We start from the raw sequence: 27,249 nt of genomic DNA, 5'->3' as shown, positions 1-27,249 counted from the left end.
TCCCATTTTGGAGAATTTCCACAACAGAGGAATAAATTCAATAAAATAATGTGAAAGCTGTCCTTTTGGAGTAAAAATCAGTTTCAGAAAACAACAGTGTACTGTAGGTTGCAATTATTGTACCTATACTTAATGAAGAAGTCACAGAGCCTCAGGCTTGCTGTCCTTTTATTGTTCCCCATGCATACCATAAATATGGCTTGTTATTGATGCATCATATATATACGATATACATACATATACATATGATGCATCTCTGCAGAGGCCCTTTTTTAAAAACGAACAAAAACATTACTCTGGTGTCACAAACATTCCCTGCAATTAAAATGGAGAAATACAAAGCAAAGATTTACTTGTAAAGCTTATCATGGTAGGTACCAGACTGTTCAACTGTTCTTACAGTAAAATATCACGGTAGGAAAGAAAACCCATCCACTGGATTCAAAAGGTGCTTTTATCTGGATAGTCAAACTCGTGGAAACAGGAACAGAGCTACCACTATACTGAAAGATCTAAGCACCATAGTATGTCTGAAATACACAGTACTTCCAAACAAACTATGAATTCCTTTAGCGATCTGTATCACCAGTGGGGCAAGAAAACAACATCTTAATTTTCTGTTCAGATTTTATTTGAAATCTAATTCAAATTGTCAAAGCTACAAAAAAGGGGAAACATTTGAGTTATTTCTGCTATGTCACAACATTCTAAAACAAAATATCACTACTGCCAGCAGATCAGTTACACACAATTCTGATGAAACTTCTAAACACAAAAATGTTTCTTTTGGGAAATAATCACAATGAAGGTATTTTGTACAATATAAAACAATGACAGGTCTACAGATGCTGATACTCATGAGTATACACGTGCATTCACAAAAAAAAAAAATCAGGAATGCTTTTTTGTTTTTTAACAGACTGTTCAGGCACAAAAACAAAACCGCATTTCCAGTAAGTGACAGCATCATAAAAAATATTAACATTGTCAGTGTTTGCTTTTCTTTGACTTCTTGTGAGATCTGTGAGGAGAACGAGACTGAGACCTGGATTTTTTCCCTGACTTTTTAGGGGATCTGGATCGTGATCTTCTTGATCTTTTGGGTGTCCTGGAGCCAGATGGCGACCTGCAAAAAAAAAAAAAAAGTTTTATGTCAAATACTAATTGATACAACTTTTTCTGCAGTTATTTGGCATTCATTTATTGAGCTAAACAAGGTAGAAAATATTTTTCTCTAGTAAGGGGAAGTAACAGAACGATATCTTGCTTTTGAGAAAAAGGCTGGTTTTGCATTATAAGTTTTTTAATGTATTTTGGGCTTAACTTCAGTGCTTAGGACCCACAAGAAAAATAACACCAACTCATGTCCTTCTTAAACCAACATAAGGAATTCACAACCTTCCATATACGCCTTAATCACCTTGGCTCTTGTATTAATAGCAGCCCATATCCATGTAGAAGAGAACAGAAATTAAAAGTTATATTGAATTGTGTTATGCTGAAATACTTTTGATTTTCATCAAACATATTCAGCTTGTGATGTAACCCCACAGAAAAAGAATGGACACTGCATAAACTTACTGTCATCTAACCCACACCTAATACATTAATCTGATACAATCTAAATTGAATGACCATCAAGCTAACTCAAAAAAAAAAAATCTCAAATACTTTTCTACTTCTACTCAAATTCCTAACTTATAGCACAAGAATCTGATCACTGTAAATATGTGCTACCATTTTCTCAACAGCAAAGGAATTTTCCTCAGCATGTCTGAGGAGTCTTGTATCAATAAGATATTCTACACTTCTAAAAGCAGTGGAAGCTGAACTTTTGAGTTTTCAGCTACAAAAGCATCAATACAATAATAAAATCTTACCTCAGGTTTAACACTAACTAGAGACAAATATTTCTGTCAGCCTGGAGATTGGGAAATACCTACTTCAGAAACAAAAACCCATAAGCAGTATCTAATCTAGATTTTTTTTCATTAAAAAACAAACAATGGAAGAGGAGCTTCATGTAAACAAATCATCAGCGAAAGACTGCATGCACACTATAATTCTAGTTCTATGGGCCACAGAAGATCGGTCCTTTGAAAATAAAAAGCTAATAAAGCAGCCAGGTGCTTTGGTTTGAAGCAGTATTTCTCAAAATTATCAGTAAACAGGTAAACAAGAACACAGAAGTAATGAGTCTTGAGCTATCAAGGCAGGAGGCTGTACACATTTCGGACACCAAGTGTCCAAAATTATTAACCAGGACCATGCAGTGTAGTCCATTATGAGAGAAAATACTTGTGTATCAAATGCACTCTGCTAAAAAACACACAAACAAAAAAACGCAACAAAAACACATCTATGTACTGAACTTTCCTACAACCTGAAATAGAGAAGATACCAGCTTACCTTTTGGCTTTTTTACTGACATCTCTGGGAGAATCTTTATGTGATGACCGAGAACGTGAACTCTCTTTGTGAGACCGTTCAGAGCGCTCTGAGCGTTCCGATTTTGGTGATGGAGATTTTGCTCGTCTACTGCCACTGCTGCGAGATGGGCTAGGTGAAGCACTGTGTCGTCTTTTCCTTTGTAAAGAAAGCAAATACATGTTATGTACATACACATGCAGAGACACACAGAGAAGTGAAAAGGTATATTAAGAAAATGGATTCCTTTCTGTAGATATTTTCTTTTGCCAATGTAATGTTAGATCCTTTCAAGTAATTACAAAGTAGTAGGCTTTTTATTACTTTAAAAAAAAAAATCAAGTTCAATATGTGCACCAGATTTTCTCTGGTTGAAAAAAATTAAGGCCTGTGACTCATCTTTGTTTATTGCAGTGTAAAAACATTCTGTCATAGTTTCCTGAAAAGCAAGGCATTTTACCGTATCTACACTTGGAATACCATGGAAGAAATTGGCTATACAAGTATCAGACGGTCAGAGTGTACCCTAAAACTAGCTGTTTTGAAGAATTTTCACTATGAGATGAATAACATTTAAACCACCGCAAATAATTTGTGGTATGACTTCAGGACAGTTTTCTGACTAATACAATGCAGCCAATTTACTGCTAAAAGAGAGTTAAATATACCCTGTTTTCAACTGGTCATTATTTTACCATGTTTCCTCAGGGCCTAAATGAGCCAAAAGGGATTCTATTCAAAAGGGTATGTCACTTGGGGCAGGATAAAAATGACAATTCCTTTAAAATTTTGAAGCATGTTTTAATATCCAAAGTGCATTTTTTTGTTGTTGTTGGGTGTTTTTTTTTTGTTTGGGTGGTTTTGCGTTTTTCTTTTAAAGTAAGATGCATGTTACAACGTAATTTCAAGTCTGACATTGTATATAAAGATACTGTGAGGTTTTTCCTCCCATCCACTTTACTCCAAGGAAAGCCATACCTCTCTTTTCTTGTTGGTGTACATTCCTCCTTTTCCTTCTTATCTTTGGATCTGGATTCAGATTTTTCCTTGTCCTTTTTGTCTCTGTCCCGTTCTCTTTCCAACTCTTTTTCTTTTTCCTAAATTATTAGAAGCATTCATGATTTCAGATGAGGTGTGACTAATTATTAAGTAAAGACAATCAAGCTAATCACAAACAGCATAAAAGCACTGAGCATTGAAGGAACACAGCACAATCTGGGAAGGAACTAATGGTCACACCATACCCGCTCTTCAAACCTTTACTACTGCTTTGTACACAGCAGAAATATTTATTGCAACACAAAGACTGACAAAAAACATGAAGGATGTCACCCTATGTGAGAAAGTCTGAGTATCTAATTGGAAATGAACAGTCTTCAATTTTACAAATTTCAGGGAAACATTACAGCTGTAATAGATTTTCTGAACTAAACATGAAAGAATGCCACGAACCTCCTTCTACTTAAAACATGTGCATTCATCTTCATAAATCCAGACTGAAAATTGAGATAATCTCATAACTACAAGACATTTAAAGACAAAACAAAAATACAAACAAGATTCTGCAGTAACATCTACTCTGCCAAAAAAACCCACAAATATGGTCCATTTCTATATACCAACAGGACCATTTTGAAAGAAAATATATACGCTGAGCACACCTCATTTGTCTGTCAAATAGTTAGAAAATTAATTATACAAAAATAAACCTAAACCATCAGCAAGTCTGAACATAGAGATCAAGAGATGTGCTTCTTTCAGTACTGGCACAAAAAAAATTCCTTCCATGGCAAAAAATAAACAGATATTCCCTGCATACTCCATAAAGAAGACAAAGAAATGGTGATTTAGCCAAATGAAAGAAAGGGGGGGAGAGGGGGAAAAAAAAAAAAAAAAAAAAGGAAGGAGGGGAGATAATAACACTAGTGCAGGAAATATCAGGACAGCTGTACTAATCTAGTCGCACATTTTCTTTATATGGAAGACTTACCAGTAAAATTTTAAAGTGTCCCTTATCATTACACCTACTATTGCAAACTACTGTTAGATTCCAGTAAAATCAATGGGCTCTTAAGATGTGCCTAGCTTATTTGATAGCATAACTAATTATTTCATCTTGATAAATAGGAATAAACAGTGGTTTAAATAGCTATAAGTTCCTATTCTCTTAACAATATACAATACTACTAGGAAATTTACTCTTGGAAAACTTATTCTATAGTAAATTAGACAAAAAACGATGACCAATCACCAAGTTTGTGAGAAATGCAATCAGAACCAGTATTACATTATTATTATACAAACTAACTTTACTATGGCAGTAAAACAAAAGAGAAAGTTATTCCTTAACAACAGGGTTATTATTGTTTTAAAGAACACTTGTTATAATTATCATTAAATATTTCTTAACTAAATATTACCTTCATCACTGAAAGTGAAAGCGAGATAATTATTAAAAATCTAAAATATTGCAAGCTGGCTGAACTAATTCAACACAAGGCATCTAACAAAGTTACCAGGATTATGATTTTTGTTTTTTTAAGCTACTGTCTCACTAAACATTCTGTGCTTACTGTCCAAATCACTTCTTTCTCCAATTACAGAAAACACAAGGAAGTGGGAAGTTTTAGGATACAACTACATTTAAAAGGAAAGTTACTTATAAAAATTAAAGTCTTAACTACTAACATCAACCTCCAAATGTGTAAGTCTCCTTCAGGGATCAGCTTGCTTAATTTTTACAAGTCTCTTTCTTCAAGGTACTGTGCAAAATTACTTTAGTGAATTAGTCAGATATTGAGCACCAAATAATGCAAAGAACAAGTGACAAACACGTGGTGAAAACTGCCTATTTGAATTCAGCTTCCAAGAAACTGCATGGGTTCCTAATTTCATCATTGATCTGTCAGGCTGTGAAACCAGATTAGAGAAGCAACTGCCACTTACTCTCTCTCACTAAACGCATCGTCCAAACAGGTTACATGTTCGTTTGTTATGTTTCAAAGATTCAAGACCACATGATCTCACATATATGATGCTAATTTTTAAAGCCACTCTGACTTCATAGTCCAGAGAGGACTACTAAAAATGGTAATGGTACAGAATTATTCACTTTCAGGTGACAGTATGAGCTGGAATTATGCAGGAAATCTTAGACACTGGAGAATCAGAAGCACATATGCTGCTTAATACTATTCTTTCTCTTCTTTTGGAAGCCTTTAGCACAACAGATCAATTAAAAGCAAAATGAAGAGTCTGATGAACATCTTCAATTGACAGCTCTCCCTTTCCTTTCCCACACCTAACAGTTTGCTTTATGTAGTAGATCCAGAAGTGACCTCTAAGGTTTCAATACATTCTGATTATACCCATCTGTACAGTGTGAAATACTATATTATTTTGACTAAAAAGAGAGATTTTATCTACTCTGCAGAAAGCACTTGGACTTAGACATGCAGTTTGACATTACAGTAGAATTTTAACGAGAACCATGTGTTGTTACACTTAATGCCACCTTACATTTGATAAACTCAATAAAAGCCTACCACAGAATCAGAGCCAAACATAAAGAACATTTCTTACCCTCTGGAGCAGCTTGTCTCTATAGTGTTCAACCTGTTCCTGAAAACTCTGGCCTGGTTTCTTGGGTCTTTTCCCAGACTCTAACTCATCCTGAAACTTCATCACCTTAAGCTGTGAAAATAATACTGACCATTAGGTTATTTGACTTATTATTATCCACTTAGGCAGGTGGCTGAAAATGAAATTTCCATGATTTATAATCTGTGTTCTTCATTCTTTCTATATGAGTTTGTGCACAAAAAAGATACTAACTTAATTTAAACTGGATCAAAGCAACAAAACCGCATACTCATCTGCAGGCACCTGCAGTTGTTTACACACATTGAGAACTAAAAATAAAGGGATTTTTTTCTGTTATTCTACTAAATTCTGTTCCCATCATTAGAACACTGTACCCTTATATTTCTTAGATCATCATCTGTTTTTTTCTTCCAAAATGAGATAATTCACTGCAGGTGTCTTAATATAGTGTTTCAACTTCTCTTGCCTACTCCAAGTTTTCCTTTAGAAACTGCCTTTTTTCCATTTAACTCGAAATATTAAAATCAAATGACTGATATAATTAGGACATAAAACAAATGCATCTCCTCTTCAGGGCTGTTTGCACAGAGTGGCTGATTTGAAAGAAGTGATTTTTACTAACATAATACTCTTTCACGTGCTGCTAAAATTCAGTTCACTAGTGCTGCTAAATGTAACACTACATTTACTGCGATATATCCCCAACTGAGTCACAACGTTGAGCAAATGTCAGAATTTTTCCATGTGGATTTTTTTTTTTTTTGGTCTAAAACTAAAACCTTTCTCCAAGTTGATTCACATCATAAAACTTCACTCACATCTCTTATCATTTGTCAATTCTTTATTCTTACTGACATGGCCTTTTACAAACAATCCTTCAATTTTTTTGGATGAGGAGGTGTCTCTTTTTTGGGGGGGTAGGGAGGAGCTTGGTAATAAGTCATGTTGTATTTGTCAGCCCTCTTCCAAATGTTTATGCTCTGACCCTCCTGGATTTCCTGTTTCAATACTGACCTGCACAGTCATATATATGAGTAGATTTTTCCAGTGCTTGAGGTTTCATTTTTAGCAAACACACAAAATATTTTTCTCTTTAGAAATATTTAACTCTTCCACACTGAAAACACACAAAGGAAAAGACTTTGCGACTGTGTCCATTTTGATTATCTGAAAGGATTCTTATTCTCCAGGTCCTCAATTCCCTAATATGAAGAAGGCACAAAATCAAACCCTAAAGGTTTCTTCTTCCCTCTCCAAAGCAGCAGGCCAGACTGGATATGAAGATACCACATATTCTTATCAGCCCTTCCAATTACTGAATGAGCAGAAAGGAAAAAGTATCACAAAAACAAACTGATCACAAGAACAAGTATGTTAAGAAACATAAAACCCAGGCAAGGATAGCACTACTTTGAACAGGATCCCCTTCGCCTTCAGTTACAGAGCTTATGCCAACAACGCATTTTTCATTTCAGTCTCAAACATGACGGACCAAGTCTTTTTGGGAAAAGAAAAAAACCAACAAAAAAAAAAGGGGGGCAGTGCTATCTTGTACCACAGGAAGTGTCTGACAAATGTTCTGCTTACCTCCCTCATCTACAGAGTATGCTCTACCTGTGGTTGAGCATTTTTCATTTTTGCTTACGATTCAGCCAATTAAATAGTCAGCAGCCAATGTAAAACTGACATCGTCATTCGTCACATACCACTCCACCTTCCATAAAGGCATTTTTTCTTCTCCCCCCCTTCAAATGCAGAAGTTTCAAAAGCAGGAATAGCTCTTGGAACCATATATTCAGTGTCACCCTGTGCCACCTGTTCTGCTAAGAAATCAAGATTGCATTCTCTACCATCACGTAAACTCCAAGGCCGTTAGTTGCTTAGCACACTCAGGACCGAATAGAAGGAGTACAGAGGAGGCTTGGCTGATCCAGAAGGCTTCTTGAGCTGTCATGGTATGAACATGCCCGTAAGACTTCTACTTTGTTTTCCCAACTAAATCACCCAGATAATGTAAAAAAAACCAAAGCAAAACAACAAAAAACACAGAACAAAAACCTACCCTTACAAGATTTTCTTTACATTTTTAGCCAACAAAGCTGTGACACTATCTGTTTAACCATATTTTGAAAATAAGGAAGCATAAGTCTATAGCCCAAAGCAACCTGAAATGAAAGAAAACTAGGACTTCGATCAACAGGCTTTACTTGATTTAATAAGCTAATCTGGACACAAAGAAATGCTGAACTTCCAGCAGCCTGTCTTACATGCATGTCGCACAACCCACTGCTGGCATGAAATTTATAATGCCAAGAGGAACTATTTGCACATAACTTTTCCAATAACTGTGGGCTGGGGGGGGGGGTGGGAGGGGGAGTGGGGGGGAAGGTGGTCATTAGCAGGTGCCTAGAGGAAGAGAGGAAAAATAGGAAAAGCCTATACAATAACCACTGACTCAACACCTCCCCAAATTCCAACTATGTTAAGATCGTACAGTTTCCTGAGACAGTGTCTTTTACAGACCAATCATCAATGGATCTCTCTTCTGCATACTTGCTGTATTCTCCCTTTGAACCCATGTAAACTGACTACTTTTAGAAAGATGCTGTGGGTGAAGGAAGTCAGCTCTAGTACATCCCCTGGAAAAGGAGACTAAACATTACAAAATGCTAAAATGATATCAACAGCTCACTACATAAAGCTCATTCTCTTCCACCTTCCTTCTCCACTCCTGCACTCCAAGCAAAGGGTTCCTCCTCCACCCTGCCATTGCAGCAGCTGCAGTGCTTGGCTGAGCCTTCCACAAGCCAGATCAATTCACTAATCCAGCACAAGCCCACCCCCCCCCTTCAATTTTTTTTCCCCTGCATTAGTGAGATGTATTGGCTCAGGGGAAGAATGAGCAAGTGCCAGAGCTCACAGGTAGGATCAGGATATTCCATTTCAGCAGAGGTGAGCAGTTAGATCAGATCACCTCATCACACACCTTCATGTACAGCAGCTTTTGCTACCTGCTCTAAAACATCACCACCGTAACTATGTTTTAAAAGAAAAGGAATTACTTAGGTCCCAAAGTCCAGAAAAGAATTCTCTAAAGAATTCTACTGCTCAGAATTACTATATAAACTTATACGTTGGTTATCTCCCTTCACCATTTCACTATGCATAGCATTGGCCACAGTGAACACTCTTCTTATTCATCTTTTCATGTAGAGTATATGATGCTTACACTGCTATCATATAGTTCCAGATACGCCCCCCAAGGCAAAGAGATCCTTAAAACTTAGGCTTAAATCTGCTTAAGCATCTAATCGATGAATTTTGTAAGCATTCCACTCTGTAAGCCTGCATTTAGAAAGAACTAGTATATTCTCATTGAATTGGTTATTCTTTATTCTTGTCGAGCAGACAAAAACTATTAAGCCTGTTCATCCTTAGGAGTAGATATATTGACTTTATGCAGACTATCTCTGGAGTCAGTAATACACATGGTAATATGGAAAGGGGAAAATTTTTCAAAACCCTGTGCCAAAACTTTGTAATACTAATTTCTTAGACACACAGCAGTCTCCCACAGCAGAGAGAGTTTAGAGGTTTTCAGAGACTGCAACGCAGAAGTGTCAAATATCATTGGAGTTCCTGTGAGCAATCTCTACTAAGTGCTCCAATGCAGGGACCGTATTTCTCACTAACCATGAGAAGGTCTCTCTCCTAAGCTCAAGATAAACGGCTCCACAACATGCCTCTTGCCTACTGGTTCTCATCTTGAAATTACCCCCCCCCCTCCTCAAAATTATTTGAGGAGAGTTTAAAAGATACAGCCTTTCCTAGAAGTTGAGGTCTTGATTACAGACTAACCAGTAAGCTATCAAGTTACAGAAAAAGGTAACATCTTGCTACCACAGTTCAGGGAAACCACAGGCTGAGGCAAACTGAAGCCCTGCCCGTAGCTTTTTGCATTTTGACACAAACAGGTGTGCTGTGGGTAGCCTCCCCTGCTTACACTGAATCTGTTTAGAAAACCAAGAACAGCTTTTGAAATCTTCTGCTGATACTGAGTCCACACACAGTGGTCTTCAGTGTGGAAAAAAAAGCTTTTTCACAAGAGGTTATTCCACAGTTACGCAGCCTCAGAACTTAAGTGGCCAGGTTCAAACACAACTTATTTGAGGTAAATTAGCTACATACTACATACTAGGATTAACTAGGAAGTCAATCACCAGATGCTTGATGAAAGATAGGAATTTCTGCTTGATATATAATTGCACTCAAATCTAGACTGATTACAGACAGGACAGACATCCAAGCAGACCAAGGTGTTTTGTTTTTCCTTAAAACAGACTCACCCCAATAATGGCTGCAACAAGTCCTAGACTTTGCCACAAGCAGAGGAAAATATTTCTTTGAAAGCTTGAGTTTTCCAGCAAGTCTATGAGCAGTGGAATTTCTGCAGCTATAATATTATCAACAACAGATGACAGTGATACTGATTTACACATGTGAAATACCTCTTCAGCCATAACAGACCTCTGGCATGCTCAATCATGCTCAGGGGATGCCATGTGTCTTGGAGCTAAGCAATTCCTCACTTTTGTCTTTGTGTAAAATAGAAGTAGATTCAAAGATTTAAAATAGACCAGAATCTGCTGAATTAAGATAGTCATTATCTTCTAAGGAATGACTGCTATAAATAGCGGAACTATTGGTCAAGCAAGAGCCAATTTGTCTCATCTGTTATTATTAAGCTGCAATGAGTAAGATATTTAATTGGATATCTTTTTGCCATTTTGCAGTGGCCTCAAATGAGCTAGGTACAGAAACCTCCACAGACTGTAAAGACCAAAGGGTTATATCGTTCTAGTGATGATTACACGCCTCAGATAGCTCCTCTGACTTGATGAACAAATACACAAAAGCGAGTATTCTGCATACTAAGCACCATAATCCAGAGAAAAAAAATAATAGAAACTGTATGGAACTTCAGTTTCTTGACAGATACACAGGGCCTTGAAATCCAGAACAGGCCTCGGATACCATCTACTCTTGCAGACTATCCTTAATCTATTCTTATTTTGTGCTCTAGTCATTCTCTGTTGGAGACTGAATACTACACTAAAGGAACTTTGATCTTGTCTGGTACAGCAATTCGTATCAAGAAAGCAAGGAGAGTAACTTCTTTTCCTTTGTGAGATGCAGGAAAAACTTCTTTGGCTCTTGGTAGAAAAATAAATTGCACATCCAATACCATGACACATTTTGGGGGGCGGGGAGGGAATAATAAATCTCTGTTTATGCACTGGACACGGGGGTACTGACAGAGCACCGACACAGGACGGTATAACAGAATCCAACCCTGCATCTCCTGGGGCTCAGTGGTATGCAGTAGAAAGGCTGAACAAGAAGATGGAAGACCATTAGTCTTCTACCTCTGATTAATCAATCAAACACTACTTTGAGGTCTCAGGTGGCTAACACAAAGGTGAGTAAAGGCATCTACTGAAGAGGACAAATCTCCTGTTTGACCCTTTTGGAAGCACTGATATGTCTGGATTCGTGAAGAGCCTGCCTCCTGCTGCAGAGGAAGCCTGTGCTGTGCTTTTTTGGGGTAGGATTATAAAATTGTGCGCAGCAAGATGGAGACAGAAGTACCTTAGAGAAAGGTCTAAGGAGGACAACACAGCTTCATTTTGTCCGTGAGTTTTTGTATGCTCTCAGGAAACAAGCTTAATGAACAATTTAAGCAACGTAAAATTCCCATTTTTTCTAACACTTCACAGCACTGAGGTCTCTTTACAAAGAGGAATACACCTTTCTTTTGTATGTCCCTGGGCCGGGGAAAGAGAGAGAGACACATGCACAGCACCATAAAGACCATTCTAAAATTTGAGTTATAATATAAAGCAAAGTGCCAATCTTTCCACACTTAAAACAGTAAAGAAATCACTGTTCTTCAGTGTTACAAAAAAAGCCTCTGCTCTTGCTAAGTTCTGGAAAGAATTCACACTTCAGCAAGGTTAACAGGGGTATGGGGAAGGCAAACAAAGGGTTAACTTGCCTTCTCTGATGGCACTCCTCTGATGGCTGTGGCCAAAGCTTGTTCCTTACAGCACTTTCCCCTCCCAGCTGACAAACTTAATTTACTAACTGTGCCAAGAGAAAGAATTGTTGTTTGTATTCATGAATTTCCAAAAAATGCATTAAAAAAATGTGTTTCAGCTTCTCCGGTAGTCACTGTATAAACTGCTAGAGGATCAGACTTTGCCTTTTTTTTGCCAAAGATTTTACACGACATTTTTAACTGTATATTAGATAGCATAATTGTTAAAGCTGGTAATTGGGTTTTTTTTCCTCAGTTCCTCCCCTCAAGTTTAATAATGGATGTGTTCTTTGGCAGGGACTGGATACATACTAAGAAGAAACTTTGAGTGTGAATGCTTTAAAGTAGTACAGGGAGTACTTTCCTGTCAATGACAAACTTGAGGAGAAAATTTAAAATTTAAGTACTTCTACATAGTGTCTGAAATGTTCTGAAAATGAAAAAAATTACAATCCTTTTCTGGCGATTCCAAAAGTCTTAAACTGAGATGGTAATTTACTTACCACAAAGAATAAAGATGGCAACATGCACTTGAAAACCTCAAATATTTACCACCTAAAACCGTTACAGATGGGATACACTGATGAAAGAACTTACAACACTTGTGCAGTGTAAAATTGACAATGGTTAAAGTAAATCACTTCCTAATCTGCCTCCACAACTGTCAGGATAACATCTACAAAACAGATACTCAATCTGAAAGAAGCCCTTTCCATAACCACTGTAATCATTAGTACAGCAAAATGAAAACTAGTTTCACTTGTACTTTCGTTAGTCTAACATCATATATTTTCTACAGAACTACTGCCACCATGAGTCAAGTCAAACATAAATCCCATTTAGCTTTTCTCAAAATCAGAATTTACTCACTTCAAATGGCTATGCATCATGAACTTTCAAACTGCTATGCGAAGCAAGAGGTTTCCAAGTGTTTAGTTATAGTCCATTAATTTTAATAATCTGAATTATTAAACAGAAGCATATTTGGGAGAAACAACAGTTGTGAAATTTTAAAATATTATTGCTTGTACATCTTAAAACAATATTATGGGGCTTTGCTAATGTCTGATTTTAGCTAACTAGTACACTATAGCATAAATAGGTAGGCAGCCACAATTCCACCTTCAAAATATTACCCAAATTATAATCTGTCACTTGGAGATGCTAGAACTGCAACAAGTAGCTTAGCAGCTTCTTAATATAACTTTAATGTACTGAACAGAAGGTACAAGAATTTCGGTATTCAATGTATCATTGGTTTTAATACTGAATATAAGCTGGAAAGTCACATGCAATTTTAGACCTGTTTTTGCATGGCACTGTATGACAGAAAGGCTTCACTGCTAGACAAAGCTCATGCTGAACTCAAGTTCTAATCACCTTCTCAGTCAACCACAAGCTCAGAAGCCAGCATGAAGACATAAGAATCTGTGCTCATCAACCTTAACAGCTATACTAACACCTACGCTTGGAGAAAGGATAAAAGAACGACTGAGCCCTATAAACTGCATGTAGGTCTTCAATTAAAATGCCCCATTTCCAGGACCATCTGGTTTAGTTGCATCTACTTCTTTGTTTGATGGCTGACACAGTGAAAAGAGCAACTTTTAAATGCAATAAAATACACACACTTCAGGGCAAGAGACAGAGAGATTAAGCAAGGCACAGGACTAAGGCCACATCCAAAGGTCACTCCTATTTGCCAAGAGGAGGAAAGTGTAGAGGAACCCAAGCAATCTAAGGCTACCATTAGTACTGAAAAAGGACACTGAAATAGAAGAGTAATTCTCAACATGCAATATCCCGACTCAATTTTTCATTTTTTTCCTGCATTATTTTGAAAGCCAAAACAAGGCAAGGCTGTAAACAAACATACCTTTACAAAAATACACTGGACTAAAAAAACCCACTATATAATAGGACTATAATTATTTCAGTAAAAATATTCAGTATTATATGTAAAGAACTCGAGTGGGGAGGATTGGAAAGGTACAGAAGGGTGGCACAAAACACCACAGGCTGACCTCTATCTCTCGGAGCTTGGCACGCTTTTCTTCACTCATTTCTGAATATTTGACTGATGACTTGGATTCAGGCATTTCTTCTTTAATAGGATTGGAATACATGTGTTGCTCTTCTGACTTAGAACTCTGAGTGTCTTCCTCATCTTCACTTTCTTCTTCTTGACTTTACAGAAAACATAAAGAATTAACTGAGATATATATTTAAGAAAATTATCTGTTACAAAATTTACCATCTCTCCCACTTAGTTTCTGTGATTAGTTATGAGTTTTGAAATCTGTTAAGTACATTTACATTTACATTATGTTATGTAAAAGTCTGCAGCTACCAGTCTCCATCCATGAGATAGATCTTAATATTTTCATTTAATTAAATCGTTAGTTTTTATTACTCAAATAATTTACACTTTTCATATAAACAGAGTGCAGAAGAATTACTGAAATTTACAGTCAAATCCATATCTAACTCAGCTACAAAACAAGTCCACTACCTCAAGAAAATCTCTTTAAGTGCTGTAATCGTGCTTTTTAGATATAATAAGTTTTATAAAAGAACAAAATTTACTACACTTCTGCTTTTTGGAGACAAACCTGAGACATGGCAGATATTCAAAATTATATTCCCAGACTGGCCGCTACATGCAATGCAATAAGATATTTAAAGCATTACTAATAGACGCTCTCAATTGCCTAAAGAACAAAGTAAAAGACTGCTCAAAAACAACAGATGGCATAGAGTCTATTAGCACCCAAAGAAACAGTCCGAACATGATTCACTGTGTTTGTCTCGAAAGCAAAAAAGGCAGAGGTTTAGATACATTCATACATACCTGACATCAAGATTTCCAAACTGTAAAATATTACTACCTTAGTTCTTACTATTTGACATTAAGTTATCAAATCAGCATCAATTTAAAAATTATGGCTAACAACTCTACCAAAAGGTGTAATTTATCGTGTTAGAAAAAAAATTATGGGGGCTGAAAGTATGCTGCACTAAAATTCTGATTTTTCTCCATTTTCTTATTTTCGTACTTTCAAAATTTCATTCTTGTTCTGCTCTTATAATACATACATATCTTATAGGGAGTTCCAAAGACACTCAACCTTAGAGGCACAAAATGAATGTTTTCATCAAAATGAAAAAGTACTTACTTCTGAATTTCCTCCTCCTCAGATTCTTCATGTTGGTCAAAAAGCTCCCACTTAGAAGTAGTAACAGCTAGAAGAGACAGTAAGACAATTTTAACAACAGAAAAAGCTATTGCTTAATCTGAAAATTAGTATTTGTAGATAGAAGAAAAATTACTATGTGTTACAGTTTACCAGCATCTAGCACTTAATACAGACTTTCCACTTCCTAGAAATACTCAAAACTGCATGTTATCAGAATATTTACTATTTACAGACCTATTCACTTACATTGCATATCATGTTTCAGTAAATCCTTCAAAAGCAGCCAAGTATTTGTCAGTTTGTAAAATCTTACCTTCCAAACAAATACTCAGACTGCCAACCACATGGTCAGATTTTTTTCCAATATTTATTCTTAATGAACTGGAAATTATTTTTAAAGGCTGGTAGGTTATTGAAGTAGAATAACAAAAACAGAATACACTATTTTCTTCACTGAAGTTATAACCAAAAAAAGAAGTTACAATTGAAAATCTTACTCTACTACTACAGAAATCATATTAGCACTTTTAAACATCAATTGAAAATAATCATGAAATAGGTAAGTGACTTTAAGCTTTCAGTTTACTTAGTGAATTGTTTTAGTTTAATATATACTTTGAAAACTAACCTTGAGCTTCCAGTTCCGATTCATCCACTGCTTCCCACTTTGAAGGGGCAACTTTAAATATAGGCTCATTCTTTTTTGAGTCTTCAGTTGTATCCACTGTTGGAGAAAGAGACACAGAAAAATCACTTCCAAAGCTCTTCAAAAGTTCAAACGGAAAAATCCTAATATAACAACCAGATTTAAATACTGAAGCATATTATATTGTTTTATTATTTGCAAAGAAAAGAAATTAGGATTTGGAACCTGATGTGCGTAACATCAGAAGACACCTACTGTGTCTCTGAAGCAATTACAATCTAAAAGCAGTTTTTAAACTAATTCTTCCTAGAACAAATTGAAATTCAATCAATTCAACATTTTACAAAGCTACACGCCATGTTAACTCTTGGCTGTACTTGTAAAAACTACTTGGGAAGAAAAAAGATCATAAAAAATTGAAGATTCAAATTGAAAATAAAGTTGAAACATTTCGTACAAGGAACTCCATCAAGATCGTCATCCAGTGATTTAATTGGGACTCCATCCAGATCATCAATAGGAGCAGCATCAATAGGAATTCCATCCACATCTTCCAGTGGAGCACCATCAAGCTCTTCCTCAATGGGAGCACCATCAAGATCATCTGGTACTTCCTGAAAGCCAATAATAATTAATTATTTCTAGAACAAATCTACATTGCTTTTCTTTACTTCTCCAATTATTGATTCATTTCTTTTTAAAGGAGTAGCTTTAAAGATACCAAAAACCCAAAAAACTCAACTTTAACAAATTTTGCTACCAAGTACAGTTGCTTATTGCAGAGAAAATATACAACAATATCCTCCTATAAAAAATTATAAGCAAGGACTTGGAATTTGTCCACAAGGTACTGGAAGTTTTGCAATACCTACATTCAAAAGAAGAGATATTAAGCTGAGGTTTAGCTCGAAATGAGCCAGTTACAGTCAGCTAAATTATACTTACTACATACGAAAGATTCCTTGAGAACCACTAATCTGAACAACTGACAGAAATCAACTATTCAGTAGGAATACAAATTTAAGGAACACACATAAATGATAAATACACCTACATATTCTAACTTGTTAGGTACAGGCACTGTCCTTCATACATGCATGTTCACCCTGCTCTACTGCTAAGGGAAATAAGCTAACCTTCCAATTATACTGTAGGTCTCCCTTCCGCTGTTCTGAAAGGTATGTTTCCACAGAGTTACAAAATGAACTTATCCTAAACATACATCCATTTATTAGCATCCACTGTCTTGATTCTCTTAAATAATATTTATACGTAACTGTAAACAGATCAGTACACATTCAGTCAGTGCTAATGGTATTCTAGAAATTTTAAGCATAGAGCTTCAAAATATTGAATAATAATTTATACGTCACTATGCAATACTAAAACTCGCTATATATCCTGTTTAAAATAACCTCTATCAAAATTAAAAAAAAAGATAAATGCTGTAGCGTAACTAGAAAGTTAGCAACTTACTGCTCTAATACAACACAGCAAAGATCAAAGTAGAATATCCAGTGTAAATGATCTATCACAACCTTCCTCTCAAACTAAGAAAGCTCAGATGGCTCTATTACATCCAAGTGTGACACTCACACAAAAAGAAAGTGGATGATTCAGGTAGCCAGATGCCTAGCTATTTAGAACTCTCAGAAAGTAAAACTAATGCCTGAAATTCTAACTCAAAATTCACAGACAGATACTACAGAGTATTTCCAATACAAAGGAAATACCTGCCATTCTGCACTAGTCTTTGCTCTGAAATGGTTTCACAACAGAACTCCACCACAGCACCTCACCTACAAGCAACAAAGGCATAAACAGATTAAACAGTATTTGCATCTGAAAGTATCTGTTACACCTGTATTTAAGAGCAAGGATTCAGAGGAAAAAAAGATTTATTCACCCTAACAGAGATATCAAAATAATCCTTGCCAGCTCTATTTTATATTTACACATTTTTCCTCACCATCTGCTAGCATCACTACCGAGGTCACTTACCTCTGTTTCTTTATCTTCCATGATATTTACAAGCCCCAAGAAAATATTCTGTAGTTTGATCAGAAATGGTTCTGGATAGATCGCCCAGTCTTCCCATGCTCGGAAGCATGTCATTACCCGTTGCTAACAGCAATAGGAAAAAAAAATGCTAATAAATTTGTATTAAGAAATTTTAAGTGATCGGAAATACATCACAGAGAACTACTACTGTAGACAGCTACTCCTAAGTAGTTCCATACTGGAGTATATTACAATGACACCATGCTGGGCAAGACTAGTTATTTTACAAAAATATGTATATGGGAAGTACTTTTTTTAAAATCTCACTTGGGTTTCATTTTCCCTTTAAATTCCTGTTACATTATCAAATTTCAGCTGTTCACAGTTCCTATGCAAATAGTAAATTTCATTCTGCCCAGATGTTCGAAGCAAGTGCCTCTAACTAAATGTAACAGAAAATATCTTTCCCTTTGTAAAACAAAATAGCTAAAATTAACACTGGCTTAATTCACATTACTGAACTGAAATTATGTTCCTACTGTCATTTTTTTGTAGAAGTATATTTGAAATTATGGGCTTCAGCTCAAGCTTGACACATTAAACGTAGCTGGAGATGTAGATATAAAAAACCATCTACTGCCTGTCTTTACCATGTAATTTAATAAACAGTTTTAAAATAGCAGATAACTAAAATTGATTCTCAAACTAGAGCAAATGGGATCAGAGAAGGTAGGACAACCAGGATAAAGACCTTAATACAGAAAAACTAACTACACTAAGATTTGTATTTAAAGCTTCTGATTTAAAAAAAAAAAAAAGAAAAAAGAAAAAAAAAAAGAGCTGCAGAGGCATCTTTACAACAGGAGAAGTAAAAGCTAGGCTGAGCATGAGAACAATGAGAAGCAGAAAACTTTATCTCAAAAATCACTCTCAGCTACCCATGGTCAGACTGTTTATCAGACCTCAAAAAATAAAGCCTAACTATCACAAAAATGTTAAAAAGTAACCTTATGCTATTATGTCCAGCAGTTTCTTTCCACACTGAGCAGCCCAAATTTATTCTTTAAACTGAAGTATAGGTGGTCCAAAATTAATCAGAAAGCTAGAAGGCCTTGTTTGCAATTCAAGTACTAGATAGATATGCTCGCAACTCCACAACTATACATCTACTGGTCCACTTCAGCTGTTAGATGCTAATTTTATTCCTTAATTTCAAGGCTATCTTTGCAAGAGAGAAAACTTAATTTTTATTTAAAAAAAAAAAAAGAAAAATTGGGAAGCTTGAGGTCTAAGCCACCTATCATAGTATGCAATCTCTTATGCAGGAACATCTATTTTATTGGACTTCTATGTCATGTAAATAACAATGAAATACATACCTTGAAATTTTCAGACTGTAAATGGCCTTGTATTGTACGGTAAGTAGCATTGAGATCAGAGAATATCTGACATAATTTTGTTTCAAAACTAGAATTAAACATATACATTTCTTTAGTTAAACTTTGTAATATATGTTTTCTAGACACACATAATTCACGAAAATACCTGGGACACAGGATTCAAAAGCACAAGGTTCTGATCCCTACAGTAGCCATGAACTGAACTATAAAGCAAATATGATTACTATATATTAAATCACCTTGGACAACAACAGAACTGTGAAGGGAGATCTTCACATCTGCTGCAGTCTCTTTATACAGCCTGGAAAGACTGGAGGAGGATAAAAGGAGTTTTACAACCTTATATACAATGAAAGAATTGTCTCAAAATTCAATCTGTATTTAAAAAAAAAAATCTTAGTTATGTTTCTATTCCAATTTACTCAATGAGGCCCTCAATGAAAGCACAGTGAGTAACAGCTGCCTAGCTTCCCTTGAGCTTCTCTCAATGTGCAAAAAATAAACTGGCACAACAAAGACAACAAGACGACATCATTTGCAATCACTAGAGTTTTGTAACATGCTGAATATTCCCCGTCATGCTACCATAACATTAGAGACTCCAGGAAGTAGACACAATCAAGTACCTAAATAGGACAAAGGTACTCCCCCCCTTGGACATTTTTCCTAAATTCTGCTCAGCACCTTAGAAGCAAAGTACATAAACCCCTTGTAAGTTCCCCAAAGTTCATGGAGAATTAAAAACCACCTTTTAATAAAAAAAACTCTATTTCAAAAATTGACTTCTCCACATTGATTATTTGCTATACCATACCTTGAATATTATCTACACACTCTCTTTCTGTAAAGAGGTACATGTTATTCTCACCTCTATGAGGTTCCATGCAAGTGGTCCTTCGCATAGGGCACATACACTTCTTTTTGCATTACAAAGCAATCCTATGCACTAACGTGCTACATCTTATACATTTTCATGCAAAGAGATACAAATATCATCAGTGTTGTAACAGTATCCTCAGAAAAGTGTGAATTTCTCTACAACCACATTTATCCAGAGATGTACAAAACTGAATATAAGGATATTCTTTTTATTTTTAATCATCAATCACCTAAAATATTATACTTACAATTTTCTATAGTAGGAAGCATTGGCAACTTTAGCCGAAGAGTTGTATAACACATCCGACACTAGATATAATCTTGCAATCTACAGTAAAGAATGTTCAAATTAAGATAACTCTAGAGTTTAAATTATCCTGAGCATGTATGCATTTTTCCAGAAAGAATACAAGATAGATTAAACTATCGAGAAGTATTAAATTAGAAGTAAGCATAACACAGCCATATTGTTAATAAACATGCTAAGAGGCAATTAGCCCCCTGTTATGCTACAGGGTACTTGCCACTGTAACATGATATTACACAGTATTACAAAGGACCAATGATTGCACTTCAATTTTTATTTCCTTGTTTGAACAGACTATTCTGCTGTTTTCAACTTCACAGTAAGGCAGAACATTATTTACAAGCAAGTTCAGAAAGAATAAAAATATGTAACAAAATCCCACAGGAAAAATTCAAGCCCACGTTTTAATGCAAAACCTCAATGCTATCTGAAATCTATGAAATAATGCTTGTAAATTATATGCACATGCTGTTAAGTGAGCTCTTCCCCCAAAATAAAAGACTATACAAAATCTCCACACCTTCTTAGGAAGAGGAGTCTTCAGAATGGACAATGATTCTGTAATGCAGTCTACAATTTCTTCGGCAGCTTCCGCATTATTTAGGCAGAAAACCATTGCATCACCAATATCATTCTTCCGAGGTGTTAATCCACGCAGAATTTCCTCTAATTTGTCCCTCTGTCTGAAATACCAGGAATTTTAATACTTTCAATATAAAATGAACAGTACTTTGGGGACTTGCCATTTAATGATGTTTTTGATTTTTCCATCTTTAGGACAAAAGAAATTAAGTATTTTTATATTCTGTTGCCTGAGTTTTTTCAGTGACTCATGAACATATGCATCTACATTACATAAATAAACAAAGTGCAAAAAAAATCCCACTCAAGTCTTGACTACATACAGAAATCAAGGAAAAATAACTGAGAAATACCTAATGCAGCAGATCAGTCTCTCTAATAAAGTAATTATCTTTTTAGATTTACTTTAAGCCTAAAATCAAAATGGATAAATCTAAAGCATGCAAGTAATTTCTGCTGCAGAATAAGAAACATTAGATTCAGAAAGCTAGTAAGAAGCAATTATTTCAGGTTTTCCCTGACCCCCATACATAGAGAACACTCTCAAACGAATATCTTTTTGAGCCTTTCAAAAAGAAGATAAGGAATAAATTACTTATTAAAGCCTCCAGAACCATGACTGGTATCATAACTATGATGAAAAGAATAAAATAAGAAAAAATTCCACATGCTAAGAACACAGTTGAAACAATAGTAACAAAATTGAGAAAATCATGTATGTATTTCCACTACCACAGCCATCCCCACCACACTTACAATTCACAGTAAATAATTCTGATGGTCTGTCTCTTCCTGCTTATTAACAACTGCTCCCAGTTTTAATTTCTGATGAACAGCATCAATAAGTTTAAGATTATAATAACTGTTTAGTTCATGAGATCATAACAATGTCGAGAAAGGTGCTATATACCCCGACCAACAGATAGGAACAGAATATGGGGAAAAACTCTCATCTTCCCAATCCCCTTCAAATAAAGGGTTAATAACAATTGGATTGAAAGGACTCATTGTTCAATGATGACAGATCTAACCAAATCCAGAATGTATTTAGCAACAAGTGTCATCAAAAAAGACTAACTGAAAAGCAGTGAGGTTAAGAGAGTTTCTAAGTAATATTATGACAAGCATGATACCATTTTAGGGATGACTTATTATAACTACAAAAACACAACAGGAAAAAAACAAGCAGATTAGGAGTTAAAACAGCACTATAAATTGATGGAAGTTCATACTCTTCCTTAAGGGCACCCTTCTTGTTCGGTTCCTCCACAAACGCTTCTGTTTCTTGCTCTTCTGACATCCCATGCAAGTACGGATTCAATGGTGGTGGCCTCCAAAATGATCCGTTTTTGAACATACGGAAATCTTCTGTCCTCCACTTGGTTGGAGCATCTCCCTACAAAACAACAAAAGTATTTTTATTTTGGTGTTCTTTTATTTCATTATGCTCGAAGTTATGAATTGTCACTAAAATTCTACTTGCCTGAAGAATTGAATAAAGCTTCCATCTATAATATACATGGGCTGGAGTCTGGTTTTCAAATAAAAACCTAAACAAAAGAGCAAAGAAGAGACACAAAACATATTACAAATTATTTAACTGAAGCAAATTCAAAGGAAGTAATAAAAAAAAAATATAACCAAACCCTGTTCAGAATTCCACCTCAGCTACTAAGTGAACTCAAGATAGCTAAAATCATGTACATCTACAGCACAGCTGTACAGAACAAGTGCAACCGCTCCACGCACATACATATAAAATCTGGAAAGAAGAGTGCAGAATTCCACAAAGGCACAGCATTTCTCAGAAGTTAAAAGCAGAACAAACAGGGTCAGAAAGAACGACTGTGCAGCCCCACAGTAAAGCAGAAGAATCATCAGTGCAGAGTCACCACGGGAGCAACTGCAACCTCAGCACAAGTGGTGCAGGAACTTGTAGTTATAGTCAGGTTGCTCAGATTGAATACTAAATGACTCGAAGTTTTCCACCAATAAAGTGTCTGTCAGAACACTCTGCCAAGATTGGGGGGGGGGGGGAGGAGGGGAAAAAAAAAAAAAAAAAAAAAAGGGCAGCCCATTTTTAATGGCCAGGATATTTTGACCTGCATATTTTCTCAATTTGTATATAAGAATCATAATGAAGCACTTCAACGTTACTGCAAATAAAACATTTTTAAAAGGTCATTTAGTATTTCCCCGAAGAAGTTTTTCAGAGACTGCATTTCACAAGAAATTTGGAAATTGATCCTTTCTTATTCCATTAACGACAAGAGCTGGAAATTCTGACAACTTCACCATGTCAGCTAAAGTTTAATCCCATTTCCATTGACATAAAAGAAAATGACTCCCAGCTCTTGCTAAAGGTTAGAAATTAGGTTCCAGGAAGACTGGACTTTACATTGAGTTAGTCTGTCTGTTTTGGGGGGGATTTTTTTCTTTTTTTAAAAATGTATGCTACTGCTTCCACTGATGACTTTGAATCCCTCAGAAAAGTAGGTGTTAAATGTAATTTTATTCATTTATTTTATATATATATATGTTATATATGTACAAATGTATTTTGTAGTGTGTATATTTATTTATACGTACACATTAGTAATGGAATAACTTTAATTAATAACTGGAATAAAAGTGCATTCTTCATAAAAAGCATAAGCATTTGAACAATTTGTAAAATTTAAATCTGCCTATAGACATAGTAAAAACAACTCTTACTAGTATTTCAGAAATGCAAAATATTAGCAACAGTTAAAATAGTTAGCACTATTTCAAATTGAAGCAATGTAATAAGCACCTGAACATTGGATTGTTGATTTCTCGGTTCATGATCATGGCTTCAAACATAGGCCCTTCCCGTACCACAAACTCTATCATTCGATGTATCAAAGCGAGCAAATTCCTACAACAACAACACAGTTAAAGAAAAATTGATTCAGACCTAACACTATATAAAACTACACTCCACCTAAGATACTACAACTGTGCAGGAGATTATTTTGCTGTATTGTTAAGAAAACTGTATAAAAGATAAGGTAACATGGAACATATTATAGCCTTGCATCATAGACACGGGCATTCTAAAATAAAAACATGCCTACGAGTGGTGGAGTAAGAATTTAAGGAGACCTCTTTCCTGAATTTCCACGGCTTAGCCTACAACCATCTCTTGCTTAGCAGAAGCTTAATAGTCCTTATGCATAAAAATTGGCAACTGAACACCAAAGTACAATCAACTATCAAAAACTAAGCCCTCATCTAAACTGTCTAGAACTAACACTGAAGTGTTAGCTAAAGTTCTACAGAGGAACAAGTGGCTGAATATTATGCTCAAAATTAAACACACATACTTTTGAATATTCAATAGAAACTGCATTCAGCTTTCAAACTATTCAAGTATGAAAGGAAAAGCAAATAGTCTTCTTGATGCCAAACAGGGCAATGCTTTTATTAAATTTAGATAATCTCTTTTTGGTCAAGACTCAACTATTGCATAGAACAAAACTATCCATCATTTTGTGTTGGATATCCATCATACCATCCAATGTTTCCTCCCTCACACACTCAAGTGAACCAAATCACAATTAAAAAAAAATAAAAATCTGTATTCGTTTCATTCAGCACTACATCCTGAGAGAGGCAAGAAGCAGATGTGCACATTTTTCAAGCCACATCTGAAAATGCAGAGCCACTTATAAGCATGCTAACAGGAGACAGTCCTATAAGCTTTATAAAGAATAGTGATTGTCAGTTTCCAACCTTCGGGGGTTTTTTTGGAAACAAGATCCTGAATTTTCAAATATAGACTACCTACATATATCAAAAGCTTCACAGTATGTGTCCTTTGAATGTGATGCAAACAAAAAAAAATATACAGATTTTTACATTTTTTAATTTATTTTCTTAGATGTAACAAACGGATATTGGTTCTTTACATGTATCTCATTAGATTTCCTTTTAGCAATTTTTTAATTATTAAAATTCAAAAATTGTTACATTGAAAAGCTGCAGATTTTTCTATTACTTCTTAGTAATGAGGTGATTATTTTCTACCATGAGTATTCAAAATTCTGCCACAGGTATAATGCACTAGATTAAAAAAAATTTTCAACTTAAAAACATAGTAATAAAAACCTGCCCCTACCATCTGCAAACTTAGCAAATGTTCTGTTTTATACCAGCTAGCATTAAATCTATATTTGCCTCAAATATTACACAAAAAAACCAAACAGCTACCAGCTCAATTTTCCTGTCTGCTTTTTATAATCCCAGAAACATTGTAAAGAGGACATTGTCTCAATAATTCTGTAGCCATTTTATTTAAAGCAGTGTTCTGAAAGTGTAAATAGCAAGACTGTTCTTGTTATATGAACTGTATTTGAAAACATCAGTAAGAAAAAAATTTATGATCAGCTTTCAAGCCTCTGAGCTATTACACCATTCATTTATTTTAATGTAAGTTCACTGTGATCATTCCTGGCTTCCTGCAGAACCACGCCATTGGTTTTCACCTAATTTTTCTTTTATCGAGTACAATAAAGTTGCGTAAGAGCAGCTTATGCTTGAACAAGAACATCTGCTTTGGAAAGACCTCAGATGTATGAAGAGATTCAGTACATCCCATATCTGAAAGAGGGTGTTACATGCATTTTGGTATATAAGACATGACTACTTGAAAGTGAATTTCTCAGAAAAAAAACTCGATTGTGCATACTTAACGTTTTCTGTTTAGTAAATACTAAGAAGTAAGAGATGTTAAAAAACAGTATTGAAAATTTTAAACAAAGGAGAATAATTAAACGTATTATCCCACTGAAGTCAGTCGAAATTTTGCATGATGCTATGCACTGTGTAATAGTCTTAGCAGTTGTCATTAGCATCTTTGAAAGTCATCAGGAAAAAAAAAATGAAAAGTATTTTCAAATACAATTCAATTAACATGAGCTTTTTTCTTATCATACAAACTTTCAAAATGCTACAGTAAATAAAATGGAAACATTTTTCTCTGAAAGCTAATTACTCTGTAAGCACTGTACAGTTTTACAAGCACTTGTTCTACTACTCAATGTTTCTCAGATCAAGACTCCTCTTGGTCGCCCTAATTATTCATGTCTCTGCCCAACAAAAATTGTACTGTCCTAAAATTTCATCAAAAACACTAGTGCATTTGAGCATCTATTGACAAATATGTTAATATACTACCATAACTAGCTTCACAAATCTTTCTTCCCCCCCCCACGCGAAAAAAAGAAAAAAGGGACTTTGTGACAATTAAAACAGTGTAGTAAAAAAAGATGATAGTTTTAAGTGCATTATTGTAAAATGTCATTTAGCTTAAGTTGGCCAACAAAAAAAAAAGTTTTTCAGTTATAATAAAACCACATTTATTGGAGCCGATCGTACCAATGTCTGGTCAAAAACTGTATACTTTCCCAATCCATCCCATGATGTTTTCCTGGTCCCCCGCTGCCGCAGACAGTTCAGCTGGTGTTGCTCACCAAGGCCAATGTCAAAGAGAATTTGGTAATCTTTTGTGCTTATTTACTTTTAAAACAGTGTTGTGTTCCTATGTTTGGGAAAAGGTTTTAGCTTAACTGAGCAAGAGTACACCTAGACTAGTGTGAAGGCAGGAGCACTGATGGGGACCAAAATGTAAAGACACCCTTGCAATACAGAACTACCTTTTTCAGCAACCAAAATTATTAACTGCTGCATATTAAAAAAATAGCAGAAATCAAGTGATTTTTAACTGAATTGGTTACAAATTGTACAAGTCAAAAAAAAAAAAAAGGAAAGAAAAAAAAAGGAAAGGAAAAAACCCACAGCACTACACTGGAAACAGCTGCATCCTAGCTATGAAGCACTCAGAGGTTTATGTCAGGACTCACACAGCATCTCTAAGATAAGCTATTTCACCCTAGTATTCACTCACAAAATTACCCTGCAACTATTTCTAGTGTTCAAATTAAATGCAAAAGATAATTACTTAAATCTATCCTCACTAAAAAAAAGTTATTAAGACAACTGTAAAGCACACATTTCTCTCAAGTGTCATGAAAGAACCATTGCTCAGTCAAGCCATTACCTTTTCCTCAACATCACCATTTTTCTTT

General features: G+C 35.3%; 1 protein-coding gene across 2 annotated transcripts in view; it reads right to left on the bottom strand.

The window, feature by feature from the left end:
• Positions 1-552: 552 nt before the first annotated feature.
• U2SURP (U2 snRNP associated SURP domain containing) overlaps positions 553-27,249 on the bottom strand; it is a 46,566-nt gene continuing 19,869 nt past the window's right edge. For both annotated transcript variants that reach the window (XM_050902148.1, XM_050902150.1), the window contains 15 exons: positions 23,934-24,038; positions 22,623-22,689; positions 22,372-22,535; positions 21,078-21,240; positions 20,499-20,578; positions 19,351-19,438; positions 17,972-18,094; positions 16,428-16,584; positions 15,953-16,048; positions 15,304-15,370; positions 14,152-14,314; positions 6,010-6,120; positions 3,406-3,524; positions 2,410-2,586; positions 553-1,126 (listed from right to left, as the gene is read on the bottom strand). In XM_050902148.1, coding sequence (XP_050758105.1) covers positions 988-1,126; positions 2,410-2,586; positions 3,406-3,524; positions 6,010-6,120; positions 14,152-14,314; positions 15,304-15,370; positions 15,953-16,048; positions 16,428-16,584; positions 17,972-18,094; positions 19,351-19,438; positions 20,499-20,578; positions 21,078-21,240; positions 22,372-22,535; positions 22,623-22,689; positions 23,934-24,038 — 1,819 coding nt within the window. In that variant the 3' untranslated portion in view covers positions 553-987. The remainder of the gene's footprint in view (positions 1,127-2,409; positions 2,587-3,405; positions 3,525-6,009; positions 6,121-14,151; positions 14,315-15,303; positions 15,371-15,952; positions 16,049-16,427; positions 16,585-17,971; positions 18,095-19,350; positions 19,439-20,498; positions 20,579-21,077; positions 21,241-22,371; positions 22,536-22,622; positions 22,690-23,933; positions 24,039-27,249) is intronic.

This window comes from Gymnogyps californianus, chromosome 10 (genome assembly GCF_018139145.2).
Source record: "Gymnogyps californianus isolate 813 chromosome 10, ASM1813914v2, whole genome shotgun sequence".
Lineage (NCBI taxonomy): Eukaryota > Metazoa > Chordata > Aves > Accipitriformes > Cathartidae > Gymnogyps > Gymnogyps californianus.
The sequence above is the reverse complement of the archived record's forward strand: the minus strand, read 5'-3'. Positions and strand labels throughout refer to the sequence as shown.